Source organism: Alnus glutinosa, chromosome 10 (assembly GCF_958979055.1).
Source record: "Alnus glutinosa chromosome 10, dhAlnGlut1.1, whole genome shotgun sequence".
Classification (NCBI taxonomy): Eukaryota; Viridiplantae; Streptophyta; class Magnoliopsida; order Fagales; family Betulaceae; genus Alnus; species Alnus glutinosa.
The window spans coordinates 5,615,553-5,637,178 of NC_084895.1; the positions used below are offsets into that span (position 1 = coordinate 5,615,553).

Below are 21,626 nucleotides of genomic sequence, written 5' to 3' on the forward strand. Positions count from 1 at the left end.
TATAGTGGAAGCCATGAGTACAGTACTAGTGAAGGTTTGTTTGAGATTACTTGTTCTGAGTGGGATTGGGAACGCTGGGAGGCATTCTTCGAAGGCTAGCGACCACCGGCCGGGTTGTACTCGGCTTTTTCCTGTCCGAGTGCAAATGTCCAAGCTCTTGAGACGACGAAGACAACGTTGAAGACAAGGAAGATGGATGAACCCTAGCTTGGGCCATGTTAACCGCAAGTGAAAGCATCAATGTAATGGCAAAGATAGCTGCTGCTAATGATTTGCTGCTGAATACCATGGTTTTTTCTGACTTAAAGAGAATGTCTTATTGCCAATGCTTTGGCTAATGATGAGCAAAGACAACTTATAGCAGCTAATAATGATGCGTGAGTGCTTGTGTCTGTGTGTGGAAGATATATAGAGATAGAGGGAAAAAAAGGTTCCCTAGATTATTTCTTAATAATAAAAATGGAGATTGGATACAGGCGTGTCATGTGATGAATCTTTGACTATTTCAGCTTCCAAGTTCCAAAGCTTAAATCTTTGACTATTAAGAGCAATCATGTGATAATGCACGTGATTCAATTGCAAATGATTGGTTGGCAACTTTGGATTCTACGTGGTAATTAATTTATAATCATCAATATTTGACAGAGAACAAAAAGAAAATAATAAGTTCACCATTGCAACTTGCAGATAACACACAGAAAGTTTGAAACTAAATGCTCTCATTTAAAAAATAATGCTACTTGATTACCTTTACCTAAGCTTCTGTGCAAAAAACATGTTCTTAAAATGTTCTCACTGTAATCCTTGACATTCAAACTAACAGATTGCTATCACTCAGTCCAAAAAAATTGTAATTACATTGAAAAATATTTCAATACAGATCAGATTGAGTCAATGTAGCCTCAGAACCAGGCAGATGTCCAACGTTTCCTTTGAACTCATTTGGGCAAGGATATGCAGAAGTACCTCCTCTAAGCTTTTCTCCCATGAATGGCATTGAGAAATAACTTGACTTACAGACAAATATGGAGAATTTCTCTGAAGCATAAGCATCACCAATCATTGCCTCCAAGGAGTCAGAATTCAGAATCATTAGTACATTGAGCAGAAGCATATTTGAGAACAATTTACACCTTGGCCGGTTGCAAAATGCTCTGTAGAGGTTGCCCAACTTAATCTCATATGATCAACAAAATTTGAATATTTCTTCAGTCGACTGTGATAAGGGCATTAGTACCTGATGATATAAGAAACAATCAAGCAATATTATTTACACTAAAAGATCACAAACTTAGACTCAATGTTAAGCAACAGAGACCATAAAAGATCCCAAGAGACCAATGACACCCCTTTTCAGGAACGAAGCTAGGAATATCAGCCAGTGGGTACCGGATTCTTTTTTTCATTTTCTTTTTTGGTGGGACAAAGGGAGCCAGGCACCATTAGTTGAGAAATGCTACGTTTCTCAAATTTTTTCTAAAAAATATGGGAAACTCTTAGTAAAATATCAAAAATGCCCATATTTTTTTCTTTTGGTCTTTTTCAGATCTTTAGAGAGTCTGCAACTTTGTACCTGGCTTTTTTCTTTGCCTAGGGGGGCCTCTTCAGGCTTTTGTTGTGTTGTGCTACCTAGTCCACAAAGTCACCACTTTAAAAAAACTAAAATCATATTCAAATTTTGTGCATGAACTTACACATTATTCAATGAAAATATTTACTCTTGGAGGTAAGAGCTCTTCAATCCCAACTTTCATGTTAGAATCAGATAGTCCCTTCTTTATTCCGCCCGTTACCACATCAACATCCACCAAAAATGTTGCACAAACAGGGCGGTGGTCAGAAAACTGAGACTCCCGACGTATGTAAGAAAGTTGCCGTATCCCTGCTCCGTACCACAGTATTCTGTCACACCTGCAATTCCTAACTGCTCAGAATTTTATGTAAAATGCTTAAATATGTCCTATAAATATATTATCTATACATACCATGCTGGAGTTCTCCTTTTCTTTTTTGAATTTGCCTCTCCAGCATAGGTGTCTGAGTTGTAGAAGTACTTGTACGTGGGTGCAAAGTAGACCTTTCCCTCTCTCCATCCCTGGAATACTCGCCCTGCTTCTCTTTCAATTTTGAGCTATAAAAGCAAATAAGCCTAAATGAATACACCATAGAGCAGCAGAGGCAGCCAAAAGCTCCGGCAATGTTTGAAAGCCAAGTTTTTGTTATGTTTTTTTCATCGAAGTAAAATGATTTTGATTTTCATAGCATTTTAAGTCATGTTGTTTCATTTCGTAAATAGGATCATCTCCTATATTCCAAGAAATGACTCACGTTTATTTAAGCTTTGAAGTGATATTGAAATACAAGCTGTGTCATCAAATGTTATAGAAAATAAAGTCATCCTCTTAAAATTGCATTTAACATAGCATTTGAAGTCACAAACCCATCACTATAGTGGTCGATAATAGAATCGTAGAATAATCATCAAGAATTGATGGAATTCAATCTCACATCTGATGAAATGCCATGACCTCAGATTTTGCAAGAAGTATTGCTTGCTGCCATATCCTATAATGGCCCTATTTATGGTAATCGATTATAGCCAATGGTTATATGAGCTGAAAGAAAATTTATCTTTCTATTTGTTATCCAAAATCCAAACTGAGTTCATGTGTATGTCAACTACCTGATCTTTGTCCAGAAGTGCATCCCAAGCATTCTGCTCCAGGTGCTTTCTCGTCTCAGCATAGCTCAAAGCTATTCGGTAATTCAAGTCCCCTAACCATATAACCCGGCTGAAGCCATTTTTCAAGTGTTAAATAAAACATTTAGTGACCATAAATACAAAAAATTAATAACATACTGCAACAGAAGAATTGGTAAAGACACTTTAAATCAATTATTTGAAAAATGCTTACTCGTGTTCAAGAATTTTGTCCGGCGCCCTACTATAAGGTGATCTGCATATCTTTGAAAACTGAGTGTTTTTCAGTATTTCTATGACATCCGTATTTCTTCTAAGCTCATCCCCCTCCTTCTCTCCAGATGCCAAGTGACTGCAGACAAAGCAAAAGCTTGTCTGATGGAGTGACATGCTCACAGAAATACACCCCTGCCACCATAGAATCAGCATTGAGACGAAACATACAGTATTCTAAAATAAGTATATGACATTCTCAAATATATCTGAAATAATTATATCTATGCATCTACACGAATCATTAAACAAAACCTTGTTTCTGAGGCAGCCCATTATCCCACGACTAATGCAGGAGATCCTTAAGTGGCTTACATGCTGCACAAGCTCCTTCCTCACCCACACGGTGACAAAAATTCCCACCATTTGCTTACTGGCTATAAGGCTGTACTTCATCTGGTCATTACTTGAAGGAATGGATATCTCCCCAATGCCAAATCCATTAGATACATCATCATCTTCTTCTAAAGAAAATTCATCTTCGCTTATATGTGGTTGGTTTCGGAAACAGAAATCCTTACTCTGCTTCCTTTCTAATTCAGGAATGCAGTTGCAAGTCTTCAGCTTCCTTCCGCTCTCGACCCTAAAAGTCTTACTGACCTTTTTAAGGGAAGGCTTTGAGAAGAACAAGGAACCAGCAAGGGAGGCCGAGGGTCTTAATCCTCTTGAAGCCGAGTCAGATGATTTATTTAGTGACTGATTGATCAAAGCTAACCATTTTGCTGCAGGCTCATTATCTTCTATCACTAGCACATTCCCAGCATTTAAAGGGACAATTTCCTGAAAACTGATAATTAAAGAACAGTCATAAAACAGAACAGAAGAGTATGTACCATGCTAGTACTTAATTATATTAGATTACAAAGCATAAGAATATTCTCCAATTATGAGCTCATATTGGATAAATACTAATGACTACCAAGAAAATTTTCCAGTTCTCTTCTTTTTTCTTTCCTTTTATATTTTCCTTCCTTCTTTTGTGTCAGTCGCACCAAGCTGAGTGCATACAACCATATTGGGAATTGGTAACCATATTAAAGTAAAGGATTTTCAAAATCACCACCTAAGACACCTTAAAGGATTCCAATTATCAAAGGGAGTCAGGTTTTCTGTTCTTTTTTCTGATGGAATTTGTACATAGGAAAAAAGTCTCAGAATTCAATGCAAAAAAATAACAATATATTGATCTAATATTTTGGTGGAAAACCATAAAAAGAAAGTAGACAAAAAGCAAGGGGGGAAGAGATAGAGACAATACCCCAAGACATATATGTCCGATTGGTCTGCGTGAAGAATATCGTCCAGGTTAAGGCCATTATGTGGAGATTTCCCTCCTACATTCCATGTGGCTGCAAAGACTCTAAATACACAAACAAGAAATGGAATTTGAAGATTAAAATAGTCTAATTTAGAAATCTAAGCATATATATAAATTTATATCCAAGGAATTGAAAGAAAGAAACTGCCAAAAGGAAGAAAAAGATCATCTTTTGAGTACCTGAAGGTCTTAAGATCTTGACCAAGAGGCATTGGACGTCCTAAGCCAGGGAAAAATAGACTCTTAAATGTTGAACCAGGCTGTTCTTCTGGAAGTAGAAACACGCAGAAGAAAATTAAATGATGAAGATAGATGATTAAGATTAAAAAAATAATAATAATAATAATAAAAAAAAAAAAAAAAAAAAAAAAAAAAAAAAGAAGAAGAAGAAGAAGAAGAAGATGATACTTAATAGGATACTTGAAGCAATGTAAGCCAGAGAAACTCTTTCTGTAACTCTGACACTCTAGCAGAGAGATCTTCTCAATCTACATTTCATTTTTGACTGGTAACAGAGACTTTATAGGAAGCGACAGACAGAGAGAGAGAGTGTGTGTGCCCATTCTTGCTTCTTATGGCACACTAGCTTAAAGATGAACATGAATATATTCTCTATTTTTTGAGCAAATTGGCGTGATGCTCACCCTCCTGTTTCTGTCATTATATTTTTCTTCTCTTTCTAACATCTTAAAGTTTTGGATCAGTACTTCAAAAATATTTTTTCAAACAAAGAAAAAGAAGAAAAGAATGTGCCACTTTCTAGATAATGCGACTGGCATATTATCCGAACAAGAAAAGGGATCATTTCTGTATGGATTCTTATATCACAAGCAGATCATGTCACCTCTACGAAGAGACAGTTTGAACAGAGAGATATACATAACATGGATATGTTCCATTGAAGCAGGAATCTCATACATATATAGCACTCACCAGGGAAATCTAATGAGCCTTTATTCGATTTCCTTCCATTTCTCTCCTTTCTGCCAAAAATATTCCGAATGAAGGACTGAAAATCACAGTGCGAACAGTGAATAAAGAAAGATTAAAACAAAAACAAAAAAGATGTCAAAAAATAAGAGCAGAGGAGGAGATTAAAACAAGAACAAAAACCTGCTTCTTCCCGTCTAGATTCCTTCGGGTCATGTCTGAATCGCATCAATGTGGCAGACCCCAAATCATCAAACTTGAGAAACAAAAATATACGCCACACCCATTCAATTGTTTGGACTAAAAATTAATATTCTAAAATATACATAAAAAAAATGAATAATTGGAAGAAAATAAAAATAGAGAAGCAAGGAAACCAATTTGCTGGAAACCACAGAAAGATTCAGAAACTGTTTCTAAGCATAAACAATCAGACATTACCAGAAAAGAAGAAGACGCGCATTATGGCATTCATGAAGAAGAGAATCTGAAGCATAAAAGAAGAAGAAGGTGGCAACCCACGAAAGAGGTTGACAGCCCAAATGGGTTTTTCCCGAGAAAGTCAACCGCACAAGCAAGCAAATTCATTTCAATTATATAATATATGTTTAAGTTTCCCGGAAGCGCACATAGTAAATTGAGTTAATGTAGGGAGACAAGATAAGAAAAAGAACCTGAATATTCGATGTTCTAGAACTCTGAGTATTCTGTCTGGTAGTGTAAAAAACTGAGAGTCTTCTTCTTCCAAGAAATGAAAATGTTTTGTAGTTTCCAGAGGGGGGAGGCTGCAGCCTGCAAGATTTTTACGTCCAAAGAAGACTTGGGATTTTTGCTTCAGGAAAAAGAAAAAAAAAAATATGGAAGAAATTGGAAAAGAAAAGAAAAGAATGAGTCAAAAGTGGGAATAGAATCTCACATGTCCCTTCGAACTCCCAACTCTTTTAGTAATGAAACGCTGTGAGTGGTCAGTTTGTACATTGTTTTCTTCCGCGGAAAAAAAGGCCTTTTTTTCCTTAACACTTTTGGGGTTCTTTGAAATCAAAGAGAGAAGACTAGAAGGAACAAGTTTATGTGTCAGAGAGAGAGGGAGATGATGAGTATAGGGAAAGTAACCCCACGTGTGTGTTCTGCTACAAAAACAAGTCATCCCCAAGTCCTTGTCTAATTAGTTTGGGCTTTTTGGTTCTTCTGGAACCATGAGTCCGTGCACTAAATGTAGTTTAAGGATTTGAGGGTACTGTAGTGATGCAACAACTTTAATTTGGACTATTTATTTTATAAGTAAACGGTCCCGAACGCGACAACACAGAAAAATCGAGAAAAAAAAAATGTGATTTGCATCGTCCGACAAGCTACAAGGATGGCGGTTGAGGTAGCTGAACCATCTATGTTATTAATAGAAGTGGTTCGACCGCCACAACCTAGTCTTTAGAAGTGGCCGAAGGTGATTCAATTACCTCCAACCTAGCTATTGTCGTGTTCTAAGCTGTTTATTTAGAGTAATGCTAAAAACTATACAGTTTTATCTTACTACTATCTCTACTATTTCACCATATTGAGGTGATAGTGTTAATCAATTATTGGATTAGCTCTTGTTAAAAAAATAAATAAATAAAATGATGATTGACACTATCACATCAGCATGGTAAAATAGTAATAGGATAAAAATAGGGATGGTAATTCGTGTTCACGTGTCAGGTTCGGATCGTGTCAAAATATGAGTATAAGATTATATTAGTCAACCCTAACCCGACCCATTTAATTAAACTAGTCAAACCCTTGAACCCCAATCATCTAATTTTGTATTAGGTTCATATTAGTCGCCAGTTATGTCAAAAATTGTCTGTTATTATGTTGTGTGTTGGGTTCGGATCGTGTCGAAACATACGTATAAGACTATATAGGTCAACCCTAATCGGACTCATTTAATTAAACGGATCAGACTCTTCAACCTAACCCTTTAATTTTATGTTGGATTCATGGATTGTGTCAAAAATCATTAATCCTAAATAAAAGTGTTGATTCTAGTATTAGTCGTATAAGGTACATTTGGCATTACAGTTTCGTAAATAAAAAGTGTAATTTTAAATTAAATCGCAAAAAATGAACTGCTTTTTCAAATTTAGAAAACTCGCTTTTTAAAATCGCACGCCATGATGTGTTTTTTTAAAAACCTACAATTTTAAAGATTAAATTACGATTTTGCTAAACATTTAACTGTGTTTTTAAATAAATCGCACTTTTTGATATCATAAATCCGAACAGACCCTAACTCACTCCAATGAGTTCAATATTTGATAAATGATCACAAGTATCTTTTATTATCAAAATCATTCACATTATGTTGAACCTAAAAGTAGTCAAATTCAAAAAGGCTTTAGACCTAAATCCTGCTCATCATCAGGCCGGGTTAATTAGCCTAATTAATAAAGTAGATCATAGATTTTCCATTCCCGGCTGAAAGGAGTAGCTAGAATCAATTGAAAGGGTCCCAAGAATGATAAGATAGTGTTTATGTTTTCAAAGATAGAATTATATATATAGGATACACCAAATGTCGGCCTTTGGCTGTTGGAAAAGTGCACAGTTCCCAGAATCGGCGAAGACTGGTTCCTTTTTCAATTGGCAAAATGGTGGGTCTTACAAGACAGCATGCTCTGTGAACAGTTCCCATTTTTTGTGCTTCAAACTTTGGAACACAGTCCCCACTTCTCAACTAGCTACGTTCTCCCCATGACTCTGTGTTTAATTAATCTGATGACGATAATTAAGATATTCCTCTCTTTGACTCATAAAGCTTATTAATTAAGAAACATATTTTAGCATCCCATCATGGATCGGATAAAAATTCCCTAGAATTAGGTCACACAACCTATTAGAGTAGGTTTCGAAGCTTATCGATCTGTTCCCTCACTTTTATAGAAATTCGAACAACCTAATTTTAAGAGATCCTCAATCCGCATGCATTAGCATCTAATACTTTTCTTTAGCTTATAAGCTTAAGAAAGATATTTGAGCATCCCGCCATGCATGGTATGGAAATTTTTTGAAATTAGACTGTTCAAATTTAATTTCATATGAATTCAAGCAACTTAAGAGAGCGGGTTCTAGGGCTCGATCACCTGCATGTCCAAAATAGCTTAAGGTGTTGAGTTCGACAACAGTCATTCTTTTAAGATGCGTAAATTTCTATAAAATTCGGATAACTTAATTCTAGGGGATCTTGATCTACATGCATTAGCATCTAACACTTCTCTTAATTGGTTGATAATTAAGCTTAAGAAAGATATTTGAGAATCCCTTCATGCACGAGATGGAATTTTTTTGCAATTAAGTTGTGCAAATTTCATATAAATTCAAGCAACCTAAAAGAGCAGACTGCAAGACTCACCAGTCACCCTTTGCCTTCTCCCTTAGAAACTCATTTCCAAGATGAACGTCGTAGGAGATAGACAGGAATGGAAGAGGAAGTATACAAAGGCCAAATAAAGCTCTCTTGGAGCAGCATCTTAATGGACCTAACAAAAAGGATTGAGCTCCGCGCATCCCTTGATCTCCGCCTAACCGGGGGAAAGAAACGGTTGTACCGTTTAAGAGATTCATACACTCTGCTCACTACGAAACTGGCTACATTGGCTAAGACTTTATGTCTGGAATTAGGTTCTAAAGGCTTCATCGCACATGACGAAGTGCAAGTGTCGAATCTAAAGAAGCTTAGTGCAAAATTGTTCCAAAGTAGCTTAGGTGTTGAGTTTGACAACCGCCATTCTTTTAGGCTGCCCCAATTTCTATAAAATTCAGATAGCCTAATTCTAAGGGATCCTCAATCCGCATGCATTAGCCTCTTAACACCTCTCTTTGGCTAATAAGCTTAAGAAAGATATTTGAACATCCCGTCATGCATAAGATGAAATTTTATTGGAATTATACTGTTTAAATTTCACATAAATTCAAGCAACCTAAAAGAGCAAATTGCAAGGCTCACATGCCAGGATAGCTTAAGTTGTGGAGTTCGACGGCCGCTTTTTTTTAGGCTACTCGACTATCTATAATATTCGGAGAACCTAATTACTCGAGATACTAATTAATATGCATGCATTAGCCTCTTAACACTTCTTTTTAGCTTATAAGCTTAAGAAAGATATTTGAACATCCCATCATGCATAAGATGAAAATTTGTTGGAGTTAGGCTGTTTAAATTTCACATAAATTCAAGCAACCTAAAAGAGCAGATTGCAGAGCTCACATACCCGAGATATATAGCTTAAGTTGTTGAGTTTGACGGCCGCCTTTTTTAGGCTACTCGACTATCTATAATATTCGGATAACCTAATTACTAGAGATATATACTAATTAATATGCATGCATTAGCCTATATGCTTAAGAAACATTTTTTAGCATACCGTGATGCATTGGCCAATAGTATTCTGAGCCATGTTCTTAACCTCTTTCTAAAGCTTTTGAGTCAATCAAGATGTTGGTCTCCTTGTACTCGCTACAAGCTCTCCCTTCTTTCTGAACATTCTTCGCATGGCTAGCCATGCATATATCTGTGCTCCTTTCTTATATATATATATATATATATATATATATATATATATATATATATATATATATAATAAAATAAAAATAATAAAAAATCAAAAGTGGGGATTGAGTTTTACAAGAAAAGGGTGTGAAACTTGGAGCCGTGCGTGCCTGCAAAGCAGTTGACCAGCCGTTAAACTTCAGTGATGACCCGGGAAAAAGGAATTAATAGGGCTTTGAAGCCGCGTGTGAATAGGTAATGTTTGGGTTCTTTAAACAAATATATTAACAAAAAAAAAAAAAAAAAAAACTTGAAAAGATAAAATATTTTTTAAATAGATTTTATTAAAGCAGTAAAATTTCACGTGGGCCCTCTCATAATACTTTTTAAAAAAAAAGTAAAAAAAAATAAAAATTAAATCAAAAACATAAAACACTATCCAAAACATATTTTAATAAAGGGTTAAATACACTTAATCACCTTCAACGTTATAAGAACCATTTTCAAAACGCTCCACGATCTGACAGGTTTGATATTTAGATACATCAAATTACAATTTTATTGCAATCAAACCACTTTTTTGTCATTTTTCTACAAATACCTATATTTTCTTTTTTTTTAAAAATAATTGAATATATATAAAAAAAATTTTAAAAAAAAATAATTTTAATAAAATACTAAAGGACATTAAGTAAGGTTTGATTAGTATAAAAATGAATCTGCATGAAATTTTTATTTTTATTTTAGTTTTTTAATAAAATATATGGATTTTTAGAAGAATGATAGAAAAGTGGCATAATTACAATAAAATGGTAATTTGATGTATCCAAGTGTTACACGTTAGTACATGGAGCTTTTTTTAAAATTGCTAATAGTTCAAGAGGCTTAAGTGTATTTAACCCTTTAAGAAACATATACTATTTCAAAACACATTAACAAATATATCCAATTTTTTTTTTTTTTAATTGAATAAGGAAAGGGTTGAAGAGGGGATCTTTCCCACTCCTCATATGAAAGGAAAAATGAGTACCGAGTGATCCTAAGAACAAAAATGAGGTGAGCTCCCTAACAACAGATCCAAAATAAACTAAGGCAGTGCAAAAATAATTAAAAAATGTAGGAAATTTGTCAAACAAGTGATTGATCCTCTCAAGGGGCCGCACAAAGAGGTTATAGAAGTAAAAGGAGCACAGACTAAGGTAAACCTATCTGAACCCCCACTTAGAACTAGCAACAACCACCGGAAAAAGGCTAATGCAAGATAAGCACTGTCAAAGTCCAAAGTAGGGACTACTGGAATGACAGGAACCAACACAAATTCGATTACAAAAGTCTCTACGGTAAGATCAAAGCGCCAAAGAGCAAGGAGACAAAAACCCATTAAACAAGCAAGCTGCAAAAAACTAAAAATAAAAATACATGGAAGGTAAAAAATGCATAAAAATACAGAAACATAACAAAACAATGAGCAAACAGTAGCAGCGGTTGAGGCACGAAGAACGAAGCGTGTTGACCAGCGCGTGAGGTCCACGCACTGGTGCATGGTGCTCGGAACGAAGAGAGACAGGTAATGTTGGGAAGCTAAGGAGCACAGTAGGGCGGCGCGTGAGGGGTGGAGACAATAAAAAAGAGTAGATCTAGCTTTGAAGAAACTGGATCTACAAATCCAATCTAATCCAAAAATGAAACGGACGGCACTACACGATGGATAACTAGCGGAGACGAGGCGGTGTAGGCTAAGCACAAGGTACCCAATTGTCCCCGAGCGAATGACCCTAAACCATCCAAACTATAGAATGGTTTTACACATTTCTTTTTCAATCTTTTTATTCAATGTTTGAAGTTCCTATCAATGTTCAGACCAAGAAGAGAAAGGAAAACAATTGCACCTACATAATTAACGTTTGGGTGTACAATTTTATTTTTATTTTTTTAGTTTTATATTCTTTTTAACTTTTTTCAAAGTTACGGATACCAAGGAAAAAAAAAAAAAAAAAAAAAAAAAGCAGAGACATTATGTTTGAAATGATGTTTGGGTGATAGTTGTTTTAAACCAAAAAAAAAAAAAAAAAAAAAAAAAAGGAAGAGGTGTTGAGTTAAGTTGGGAACGGCTCCCAAACATCCTCAATAGCTTGCATTATGTTGAACCTTTTAACTCCCATCTAATTGGTTAATGCTATTTATATATCAAGCGTAAGACCTGAATTCACAAGAATGAATAAATATATGTAGAGTAGGAGATAGTAATTTGTGTTCGCCTGTTGGATTTGGATCGCGTAAAGATATGGATATAAGACTGACTATATAGGTCAACTATAACGGTCTGTCACGTGTCAACCGCTGAGGTTGACACATGACACTATATAAAAAAATATATTTTTAAAAAATAAAATAAAAAAATCAGGCACCCCTCTTCTTCTTCTTTTTTTTCTTTTTTTCATTTTTTTATATTTTATTATTTTTAATTAATTTTTAAAGATTTTAATTTTTAATTTTTTTTATATAATGTCACGTGTCAACCTTAGCAGTTGACACGTAGCGGACCGTTAATATTTGGACAGAAAATGTAACTGAAGTACCAAAGTAATTTTTACCTCTAAACTCTGGTCCACCTATGAAATAAATGAAAACTCTGATACTAAATTTAAAAAAACTTAAAATTCAGGTACCAATCGAGTATTTAACCCTTTAATTAAACAAATCAAACTCTTCAATCCTAACCCGCTAATTTTGTATTAGATTCGTATTAGATTTGAAGATTGAGTCAAAATTTGCTAGCCCTAAATGTTGTCTCTAATTCAGATCGCATCAAGGCATGATTATAAGACTATACAAATCAACCCCAACCCAACTTATTTAAATGTCGGACCCCTTAATCCTAACCTACTAATTTCGTTAAATTTGTGTCGATTCATGGGTGGTGCAAAACATTACCAACTTTGTAAGGATGCTCATTTTGGTTTTACGTTGATGATTATGAAAAATTATATGCCCATAACAAATTTACCATAAGGCCCAAAAGAAACTTGTTATTTGTAAACTGATTTTCAATTTATCCAGCAAAACCAAACAAAAAATAGTTTAATCTTCCATCAGTCACTCTTAACAGTCTAATCCAAGACACAAATATGGAAAAACTACTCATTAATTGTCTTTGTACTTATTTGAGATTGCATTAAAAATTTTAAAAAGTAATTTTAGCTCATAGAAAGTTTTATAACACAAGAATGAATCTATCTAGTAAAAGACTCAAAAGTACTTCTTAGACTTTGTTGCTCTTGGAAAAAAAAAAAAGGGCCAAATCGTACTTTTGAAAAAAGCTAGAAATGAAACGTTTCAAAAGCTCTTTTTGAACATAAAAGTTCTATGTTCTATCACAATTTCAAATAGGCTCTTACTCATCTTAGGGTAAGTAGAAGAAGAATTGTCCTGTGCTACTCATGAAAGGCCAGGTTTTGTTTCCTTCGTTTGGATCACAGTCTACCTCTAAATTTTTCTACGATTAAAGAGATGTTGGGTTCATCATAACAATTCAATTGAGCTCCTCCATAACTAGTCAGCAATCATACAACAAAATACACACCTATTTGATGAACACCAACATGCAAAAATAGAGAACTTTGAACACAGATAATTAGATGTCCATATCTAGGAACTAGAAAGTTAGAAGTTTCAACACTAGCTCTAAGTAAAGAATATGGGAAGTAGAAACAACAATTACAAGAAGAGGGACAGATGCAGCCAACGTTGCCACATCAAGACTGCATCGCCATCATTGAAACAGACTCGAGCTCCCGACCGTGCACCCTGAAACGATAAATGCAAGTATGGGAAGGGCTTCCATGGTTGGATGTGAAGTCAAGCCTTACTGTGTCAACAATGCCAGAACCTGTTGAGTCCAACACATTGAAGGTTTGAGCATTGCTCTTCTCAAGGTCATAAGTAAACTCTGATAAAAGAAACATCTTCTCAGTATCAACTGTCACGTCAACATTATTGCCTTGCAGCCACCCAGAGACCCTGCAATCCTTGGGAGCACTGGATCTATCATATGCAACACTCTGTTCCAGAAGAAATTACAAGTATTAGAACGATTGAGAGAGAGAGAGAGAGAGAGAGAGAGAGAGAGAGAGAGAGAGAGAGAGAGAGAGATGATTACAGATGGTACTGCAATTTATTAACAGTAATGAGGGTCCAAAAGAATAACAGATGGAAGAAGCAGGCAACTAAAAAAATTGCCTTGTACAGAGGCAGTTCTAATACTTTACAGATGGAATACAGTTAACCAGCAAGTAGAAGCACAATAAGAACCAGTAATGGGAATCAAGCATAACATATGCAGAACTTAGCAGTGAATTCCTAATCAGCATAAATTATTTGTGCTATGGAAAGGCAGAGGTTGGCAAACAAGAACGAGCACAAACCAGCAAGCTTCATTCAAAACAGACATAACAGCAGATGCATTTTTTTTAAAAAAAAAAATTGTAATAGCAGATGCAATCAGAACCTACTTGAAGAAATAGAACCTACTTCTAGTGCAATAATCAGGAAAAGATGGTGTGATATTAAGGCAAACTCTCAAGTTCTGCTTCATATCATAATCAGTTTGTTTTTTTCCTTGAACAAATCAAAAGGTAGAATTATCAAGCAATTCCTACTTTGACTATCTACCTCCACAAATTCAACATTGTTGTTGCTACGACCATCATTAGCGTGAATAATTCCTATTTTAAGTATCTACCTCCACAATTTCATCACCATTGTTACCATCATCACTGCTGTGCTTCACCCACAGATGTGCAACCACCACTATTCTTGGCACCAAAAGAAATATACAGAACTATATACCAACTCAACACCACCCAAAACTTCTCTGAATAACAACCACAAAGATCATCACCACAAGAATGAAGAACCATGCCACAACCCCCTAACACCTCAATGCCTGACCCCAAATCACCCTCTGACAGCCTGCCTCTAGTACCACCGTTTGGGAACTAATTGTGCAACGCATAGAATAGACAATATAAATAACCTCAACTAAATTCAATTCAGTCCGATTTGACTGTTAATGCACCAAGGCTGTTTCACCAATGCAAACGAACCATAAAGGGAACAAAACATGGAAAATCACCCTAAGTGCTCTGCGTGTCTTGTGTGTTCGCATGTTTACATATAATATGATCAGACAAACACCAATTGCATCAAAGTGGGTAACACTAAAATCAAACAATGAAAACCTCAGAGCCGTCATTAACTCATTTGCCAGTCCAAAACGAAATACGAAGCATAGCATCTATACAACACAACCAATGAGCATAATAGAACAACACATTATATAGATGTTCACTCATCTAGATGAGGCTAAAATAGTACCATCAAATGCATACATCTGAATGTAATGTAGAATTCTGCTAAACTAAAATAAGTTTTCTTGCACGTTCAGACCAAGATAAAAGCCTTTGACGTTTTTCTATTGGTAGAAGGTGCCATTTGACCAAGAACTCATTGACAAATCAGAAGTACTTTAGTCAATATCAGTTAGTTAATAAACATAAGGTTGAGTTCACAGTGAATAAATAGAAATGTAGAACAAGAATAGGGCGCAAAACAAACACTGCATGCTAATAATGGTGTTCACACCCTGATAGCCAACCATAAAAAATAAAATTGAATATTTTACTAACTCAGTTTGATTTTCCTTCATTTAACCGTATTCATAATGCATTATAGCACCAAATCATGTCAATAGGCTACAGTCTGATAGATTAGATGGCACAAACTATTTCTTCAAACCATGATAATTAGAAGAAATTTTGCAATAAATTTGAGTTAAATAAAAGTGTTTGATTGATAACTTCCCATCATACTGCTCCTTGATATTTAAACTCAAACCCTAGTTTACTTTAAGCTCTCTCAAGTTTCTGATTGATGGGAATGTTCGTCGAAGTCAAAGTAAACACTGTGTTTTGGAGGGGAAACAAAGTAAAGGAGGAAAAAAACAGAAAACGAAACAAAAGAATTGCACAGAGAAAAAGGAAAATAAGAGAAAATAAAAAGATTGAAAAAAAATACACATGATACACCCTGTCATATTACCCGAATTACAATCTACCTCCCTCACTTTTGAAAAGTGACAAAAAATACACAAGATAAGCACGTGACTTACTGAACCAATAACATGAATACACCTCATCACCATCTGTTCCCCTTCTTCTTTTAACTATTTAAAGACACAGACCAAAACTAAATAATTCAGAACGCTAAAAAAGAGCTAAGAAGGGGCTGGGTAGCAGGGAAAAAAGAAAAGAGATGGAAAAAAAAAAAATCCAAAAGCAGAGGTCTGGAAACAACAGAGTCAAGGAGATATCACTAGGAACCAGAGAGATAGAGAGATGCAGAATTGAAACAAAAAATAAAAAACAAAAAACAGACTACCCAACAACTACTAACCAGATTCACCAAAACTTTTTTTCTTTTAAAAAAAAGAAGGCCTGCAGCAATAACTGGCAAAGTGTCATGTGGTGAATTTAAATACAACTGAGATAGCATTTGAGAAAAAAGAGCAAGTTCTGTAGAATCCAAAACATGGGTTTAAATCTAAGCAAAATAATGGCCTGTTTTGAGTGAATTTGTGCGAACTAAGATCAGCAATTGCAGTTCTGAATGAATTTTTGGTTCTTCTGAAGAATTGGACAAGTGGTTATTTCTCAAATTCAGTATTTAGAGTAATAACTAGACATGGTTCTGACACTATATCATCAAACAACCTGGTTTGAGTGAGTGTTAGGTAAATATGGATGTAACTACCCAGAAAAAAAAAAAAAAAAAAAAAAAAAAAAAAAAAAACACTAGACACATCTGCACTATCACCTCAAAAAGACTAGTCACTGTGAAGCTTTCCCTAAAATCACTTATACAGCCCAGTTTCACCTAGTAACTAAGCAATGTAGGACTTAGCACTCATGACTATCTTTATAAACCATCCACTCTATGTGAGCTACTCCTCATATTCCCAAAGTGGAAAAGGAGTGTTACAAACTCCCTCCCTTAAATTCATGACGTTCTTGTTAGGGCCACGACATGCAATGCTCCAATACCACATAGCGTTACTAGGTGGTTCTGATACCATTTGTAGTGACCCAAGGAAAAGCACTAGTCACATCCGCGCTATCACCTAAAAAAGACTAGTCAATTTGAAACTTCCCTAGAATCCCTTATAAAGCCCAATTTCACCTAGTAACTAAATAATGTGAGACTTAACACTCATGACTATCTTTATAAACCATACACTCTATGTAGGCTATTTCTCATCTTTTCAATGTGGGACAAAGGTGTTACAACGAATCACTATTGTGATTTTAAATATGAGGCTTGGTCGGTTTGGTGAGTATTGTATAAAATACAAATGTACCCAGCAACAAGAGGGAAGAGTGTGAACTAGACTTCGGAAGGAAGACAAATCTACACCATTGAGGATAATTCTTTGCGGACTTGGATCCCATTCTAGCTTGCTTCATTGTGAGTGATGGCAATAGTGGCCGTGCCACCTCTATACTGTTTCAAGATTGAAAGACATGAAATTGTGAACAGATGACTTACAAGTGCTTGTTACATGCACTTTTCTGTTACATTTTGACAGAAAAATTGACCATTTCAAGTCAGTCCATGGTACGGGAAGTTTTAGTGTTATTTTAATAAGTTAGGGAGGTCATTTGAATTTAGGGTGTACCACAAGATTGTATAGAAAAAAAGGTATCTGATCAGATGGCACCATTTATAGAGAAGAAAGATATTTGATCAAATTTTTTAACCTTTAAACCATACATACATACACACATGCTTACATACATACATACATACATACATACATATGAGTGCGCATGTATGTGTGTAACACACGGCTGCATAGCTGGTTAAGGTGCACCAGAAAGCATACTCAACCAAGACCAAAGGTCTAACACTGTATGCGCCTCAACAGGAAACCAATAAAACCCATAAATGAAAAAGTAGAAGACTTCAGCCAAGACAAAATCCCTCTGGTCAGGGAAATCTCACATGCAATACTAATGCTCCATGCCCAGCCCAAAGGCTGCTTCCAACTTGACATTTTTAACCTGCAATCTCAACAAGTCAAATTCACATCCTCCTACATAGCGTTAATTAAATTGGTCTGCAAGGCCAGATTTTTTTTTTTTTTAAGGAAATAAAAAATAAATAAATAAAATCAAATAAACAGTTTTCGGCAAAAAAAAGATCTCAAGAAATTTTATGTTGATGCAACTATTATAAATGCTAAATAGAATGAAGAACCAATTGGAAAAATTAAAGTTTCTCAAGCAATTATAATTTCCTAAAAACTTATCAAAAAAAAATTATAATTTCCCAAAAAGGAATTGATATTATCAAAACCAGGAGATGATAAAAATGCTCAATTGACATATAGCACTGTCACTTCTGGTGCAAATAATAAATAAAATTCCTGATTCCGGTGTTAATACCTAAGATTGCACACAATTAACGTTTAGTCCTGTCTTAAGAGGTCTTCTACCAAATGGACCATGATGTAACAAATCAGGAAATAAACATGTTAAAAGGGTTCAATCCAGGCCAAACCCAATGACTGACCCAAATTCAAAAAGTAGCAAAAGGCTTTTATGCCTAAGAACTATCCACATTTACTACATTTTTGGGATAAAAAGTATAAGCATTTACTAATTTGACACAGAATTCTTAAGACATGAACCTGAATACAGTAAAGCAGAGTGATCATATTAGTAAAACTTCTAGTACAATCCACGTTGGTGCAATCCCTTCTCTTAAACCTTTTTCATGTATTCAGTATCTACATTAATTTAAATGGTACTATACCATCTCCAACGACTGAAAAGGGAATCCAGATAGGTTTTTGGTGGGTGGGTATTTCCTTCTACTGAAAACTTTGTTGGGAGGTGGGGTGGGGGAGCTAAGGGAATCCCGCTTTTGGCATTCTCCTCTAACACCCTTGTCCTACATTGAAAAGATGATGAGTAGCCTACATAGTGTGTGTGGTTTATAAGAGATGGCCATGAGTGCTAAGCCCAACATTGCCTAGTTCTTAGACGGTCTTATAAGGAATTTTAGGAAAGCTCCTAATTAACTTGTCATTTTGGGATAATAGTACAGATATGGCTAACGCTTCTCTAGGTCGTTACAAATAGTATCACAGCCACCTAATAACGCCAGACCACATGGTACTGGAACACCGCATGCCAAAAAACCAAAAGCCTTTTCCCTTTGAATCCACCCACTTTTGAGAAGCTAACAAAAGTGACAAATAAGCAGCCCAAAGGGGGAAATTGCTGCCCCTCAAAATTAATCCATCTCCTCATTGAAAAGCATCAAATCAAGAGATGCAATTTATCCTACCCCTCCAAATTCCTCGAACCAATCGGTGTTAACATCTCTTGGGTATTATCAAAGCTTAACTTAAGAGTTCCTCATCAAGTATTTCAATCCTATATTCCTATTCCAGCATTTACGATCTCATGATCTTCATATCATCACAAATAAAATCTATACATAAAAGAATAAATCCCCCGCTTCCCATAGATAACTACAAATGTAAACTGCTAAACCCATATGCCTATATAGATTAAACCATTTGAAGCTAGTGAATATGTTTTTTTTATAAGTATAAGCTAGTGAATATGTTCAGTTGTACAGATTGTGAAACCTCAAATCCAACATCTCAGACATTCAAACAACTGAAAGTGTATAAAACAAGAACGGCAAGCAAATTCAAGGAACAACATCAAAAGAATCGCAATGTGGATAGCGAAAAGAAAACATCACCTTTGCAACATGCTCCAAAGTAACAGCCTCAGGAACAATGGCTGTGCGCAGCCTAATCTGCACAAACCCGCTGCTCCCTCTCAGCGCAAAGCACTGCCCGGGCTCTCCGAAACTCGGCCTCAACATCCTCTCAGCATTGCTATGAACCGCATTCCTGCTACCCATCAAGAACCAATTGGTCGCCTTCCCACCCGCCAAATACGGCTCCGAGTGCTTCGCCACCACCGCCCCGCCCGCTGCCTGCGCGTAATCGACGCGGCCGAGCCCGTCCGCCGCGTGCTTCTCGATCTCCCTCTCAATCATCATCCTCGCAAACACTCTTATCTCGTCCAAACCCACATTCCCATCTCCATATTCCACACTCCTCGCCCTCTTCAAATCCTCCAATATCTTCTCAAATTCCTCTTTGGACAACCACTCCACAGCTTTCAACTCCCCTATAGACCGCTCCAATTCTTCGCTCCTGGTTTCCAATTCTTTCACCAGGGTACCCAGAATTAGGCCTTGGTTCTCGATCTTTTCGCTCATTTCCTTCCTTAGACCTCCGATTTCATTCCCAATCTTGCGGTCCACGAGCTCGACCTGGACCTGGGTCATCTTCACGGTGGTCTTCACGAAGGCCTCCAGTTCCGCAATCCTTCCCTCGAACTCGGACAATCCTATCTCTGAAACGGCGTCGCTGGGTTTCACGGCGAGTCTGCGGATCAACTGGACCAGGCCGGCGAGGACCACGAGGAGGACGAAGTTCTTGGCGAAGACTCTGAACACGGTGACCCAACGGGGCTGCTCGGGCTTGTGCGGGGGCGGCTTGCGAGCGCGGCGAAGCGTCGCGTTGGTGGTGTTGGCCACGGGTTTCTTCGCTTGCTGGGCCGCCAAGTCCCTCGACGATCTCTCACCGAGAATCGAGTGATGGCTTAGATCCTTGCCGTTGAAGTTGGTGCCTGTATCGTTGCCGCCTGTGGGGCTGGGTTGGGCCGGCGAGGCTTCGTTTACCCCGAGCAATTCGACGCTGGTGGCCCTCTTCTCGGTCGCCACCACTGGTCGCCGCCGAACCGCCGGGTTCGCCGTTATAGATACGGTCGAAGCCGACATCTGGATCTCTCTATCACTCCCTCACCCAAATTTTGTCGTAGTTCTGTCAAAAATTTCAAATTTTTACGCAGAGAGAAGAGAAATTGTGTATATATATAACCGGCGCGACCTTTGGAGCGCTTCGGTGAGTTCAAATCTTGAACCTACGTGAGTGGGGTGGCAGACTGGCCCTGTACAAACTATAAAAATCAAGGAAAAAGATAGATCCGATCCATTGTCCGTTTTCAACCCACCCGATGTCAAACGAGTCGGTTGTACAGTTACCAGTCGGTTGCCAATAAAACATGGAAACACTTTTTCTTTAGATTAAAAATATTTTTTTCCTTAAAATTATTAACAAATAATTTAAAATGTAAAATACTTTTTGAACGTGGTTATCACGCCTATTTCCTACAAATTGTGGTTGACGTGACATATTTTAAAAGTAATTTTTTATGTCAGTTACTTAAAATATGTCATATTAATAGTATAAAATGGGTGTGATAAATAATAAAAAAAAAATTAAAAATATCATAAAACATATTTCGATCAAGTATGTTTTTCCACTTTGCATTTAGGTTGTATTTGAGCGGAACTAAATTGGATATTAGGTTGCCGAACTCTGCTCAAATACAATAACACATACTCGAGCTCGAGTCGAGCTTTACTTGTGTTAAAGGTGAGCTCACCAAGGCCCTGGTCAAGGTTGAGCTTGAACTTGAACTTGGTTAGGACACCTAGCTGAGTCGTTCTCAAGCACTCTATCGGCTCGGTTTGATTAACTTTTTTTCAAATTTTCAAGTTAAAAATAATAATAATAAAATAAAATTTAAATGATAAAATTTCCAAAAGGCTTAACTTTATTCATTAATAATATTTTACAAATTACAAGAATTAAAAACAAAAACAAACAAAAAAAAACAAACAAACTTATATTACACATTTTCAACCTTAATAATTATAAATAAAAT

At 36.3% G+C, this 21,626-nt stretch overlaps 2 protein-coding genes across 8 annotated transcripts; both read right to left on the reverse strand.

Moving 5' to 3' along the window:
* Positions 1 to 722: 722 nt before the first annotated feature.
* On the reverse strand, positions 723 to 6,072 carry LOC133878844 (type I inositol polyphosphate 5-phosphatase 10). 7 transcript variants are annotated; one of them, XR_009902003.1, is made up of 13 exons: positions 5,897 to 6,072; positions 5,406 to 5,478; positions 5,226 to 5,301; positions 4,473 to 4,560; positions 4,233 to 4,334; positions 3,230 to 3,761; positions 2,916 to 3,109; positions 2,684 to 2,792; positions 1,986 to 2,131; positions 1,719 to 1,911; positions 1,574 to 1,629; positions 1,134 to 1,237; positions 723 to 1,038 (listed from the first exon to the last, which is right to left on the reverse strand). XR_009902003.1 is itself a non-coding variant. In XM_062317390.1 (12 exons), exons 2-11 carry the CDS (start codon positions 5,436 to 5,438, stop codon positions 1,591 to 1,593), a joined length of 1,512 nt encoding a protein of 503 aa, XP_062173374.1. In that variant the 5' UTR covers positions 5,439 to 5,478; positions 5,897 to 6,072; the 3' UTR covers positions 723 to 1,237; positions 1,574 to 1,590. The 7 variants fall into 7 exon arrangements, 5 of the variants coding, with proteins under 5 accessions (XP_062173374.1, XP_062173377.1, XP_062173375.1 ...); XR_009902004.1 differs by lacking the exon at positions 1,574 to 1,629 and having other exon boundaries at positions 1,695 to 1,911; positions 5,897 to 6,071; XM_062317390.1 differs by having other exon boundaries at positions 723 to 1,237.
* Positions 6,073 to 13,263: 7,191 nt separating this feature from the next.
* On the reverse strand, positions 13,264 to 20,835 carry LOC133880281 (SUN domain-containing protein 2-like). The gene is made up of 2 exons (XM_062319201.1): positions 19,585 to 20,835; positions 13,264 to 13,811 (listed from the first exon to the last, which is right to left on the reverse strand). The coding sequence occupies exons 1-2, from the start codon at positions 20,674 to 20,676 to the stop codon at positions 13,506 to 13,508; spliced, it is 1,398 nt and encodes a 465-aa protein (XP_062175185.1). The 5' UTR covers positions 20,677 to 20,835; the 3' UTR covers positions 13,264 to 13,505.
* Between the last annotated feature and the right edge of the window lie 791 nt (positions 20,836 to 21,626).

What these genes read in the sequence shown, in the direction of transcription:
- LOC133878844 (XM_062317390.1), bottom strand. Translation starts at nt 5,438, where the DNA reads ATGACCCGAAGGAATCTAGACGGGAAGAAGCAG. An exon ending in TCGGACATATATGTCTTGGG is followed by an intron (nt 3,762 to 4,232) that starts GTATTGTCTCTA and finishes TTTAATTATCAG; the next exon opens with TTTTCAGGAAATTGTCCCTT. An exon ending in TGGGCTGCCTCAGAAACAAG is followed by an intron (nt 3,110 to 3,229) that starts GTTTTGTTTAAT and finishes CTATGGTGGCAG; the next exon opens with GGGTGTATTTCTGTGAGCAT.
- LOC133880281 (XM_062319201.1), bottom strand. Translation starts at nt 20,676, where the DNA reads ATGTCGGCTTCGACCGTATCTATAACGGCGAACCCGGCGGTTCGGCGG. An exon ending in CTTTGGAGCATGTTGCAAAG is followed by an intron (nt 13,812 to 19,584) that starts GTGATGTTTTCT and finishes CTTCTGGAACAG; the next exon opens with AGTGTTGCATATGATAGATC.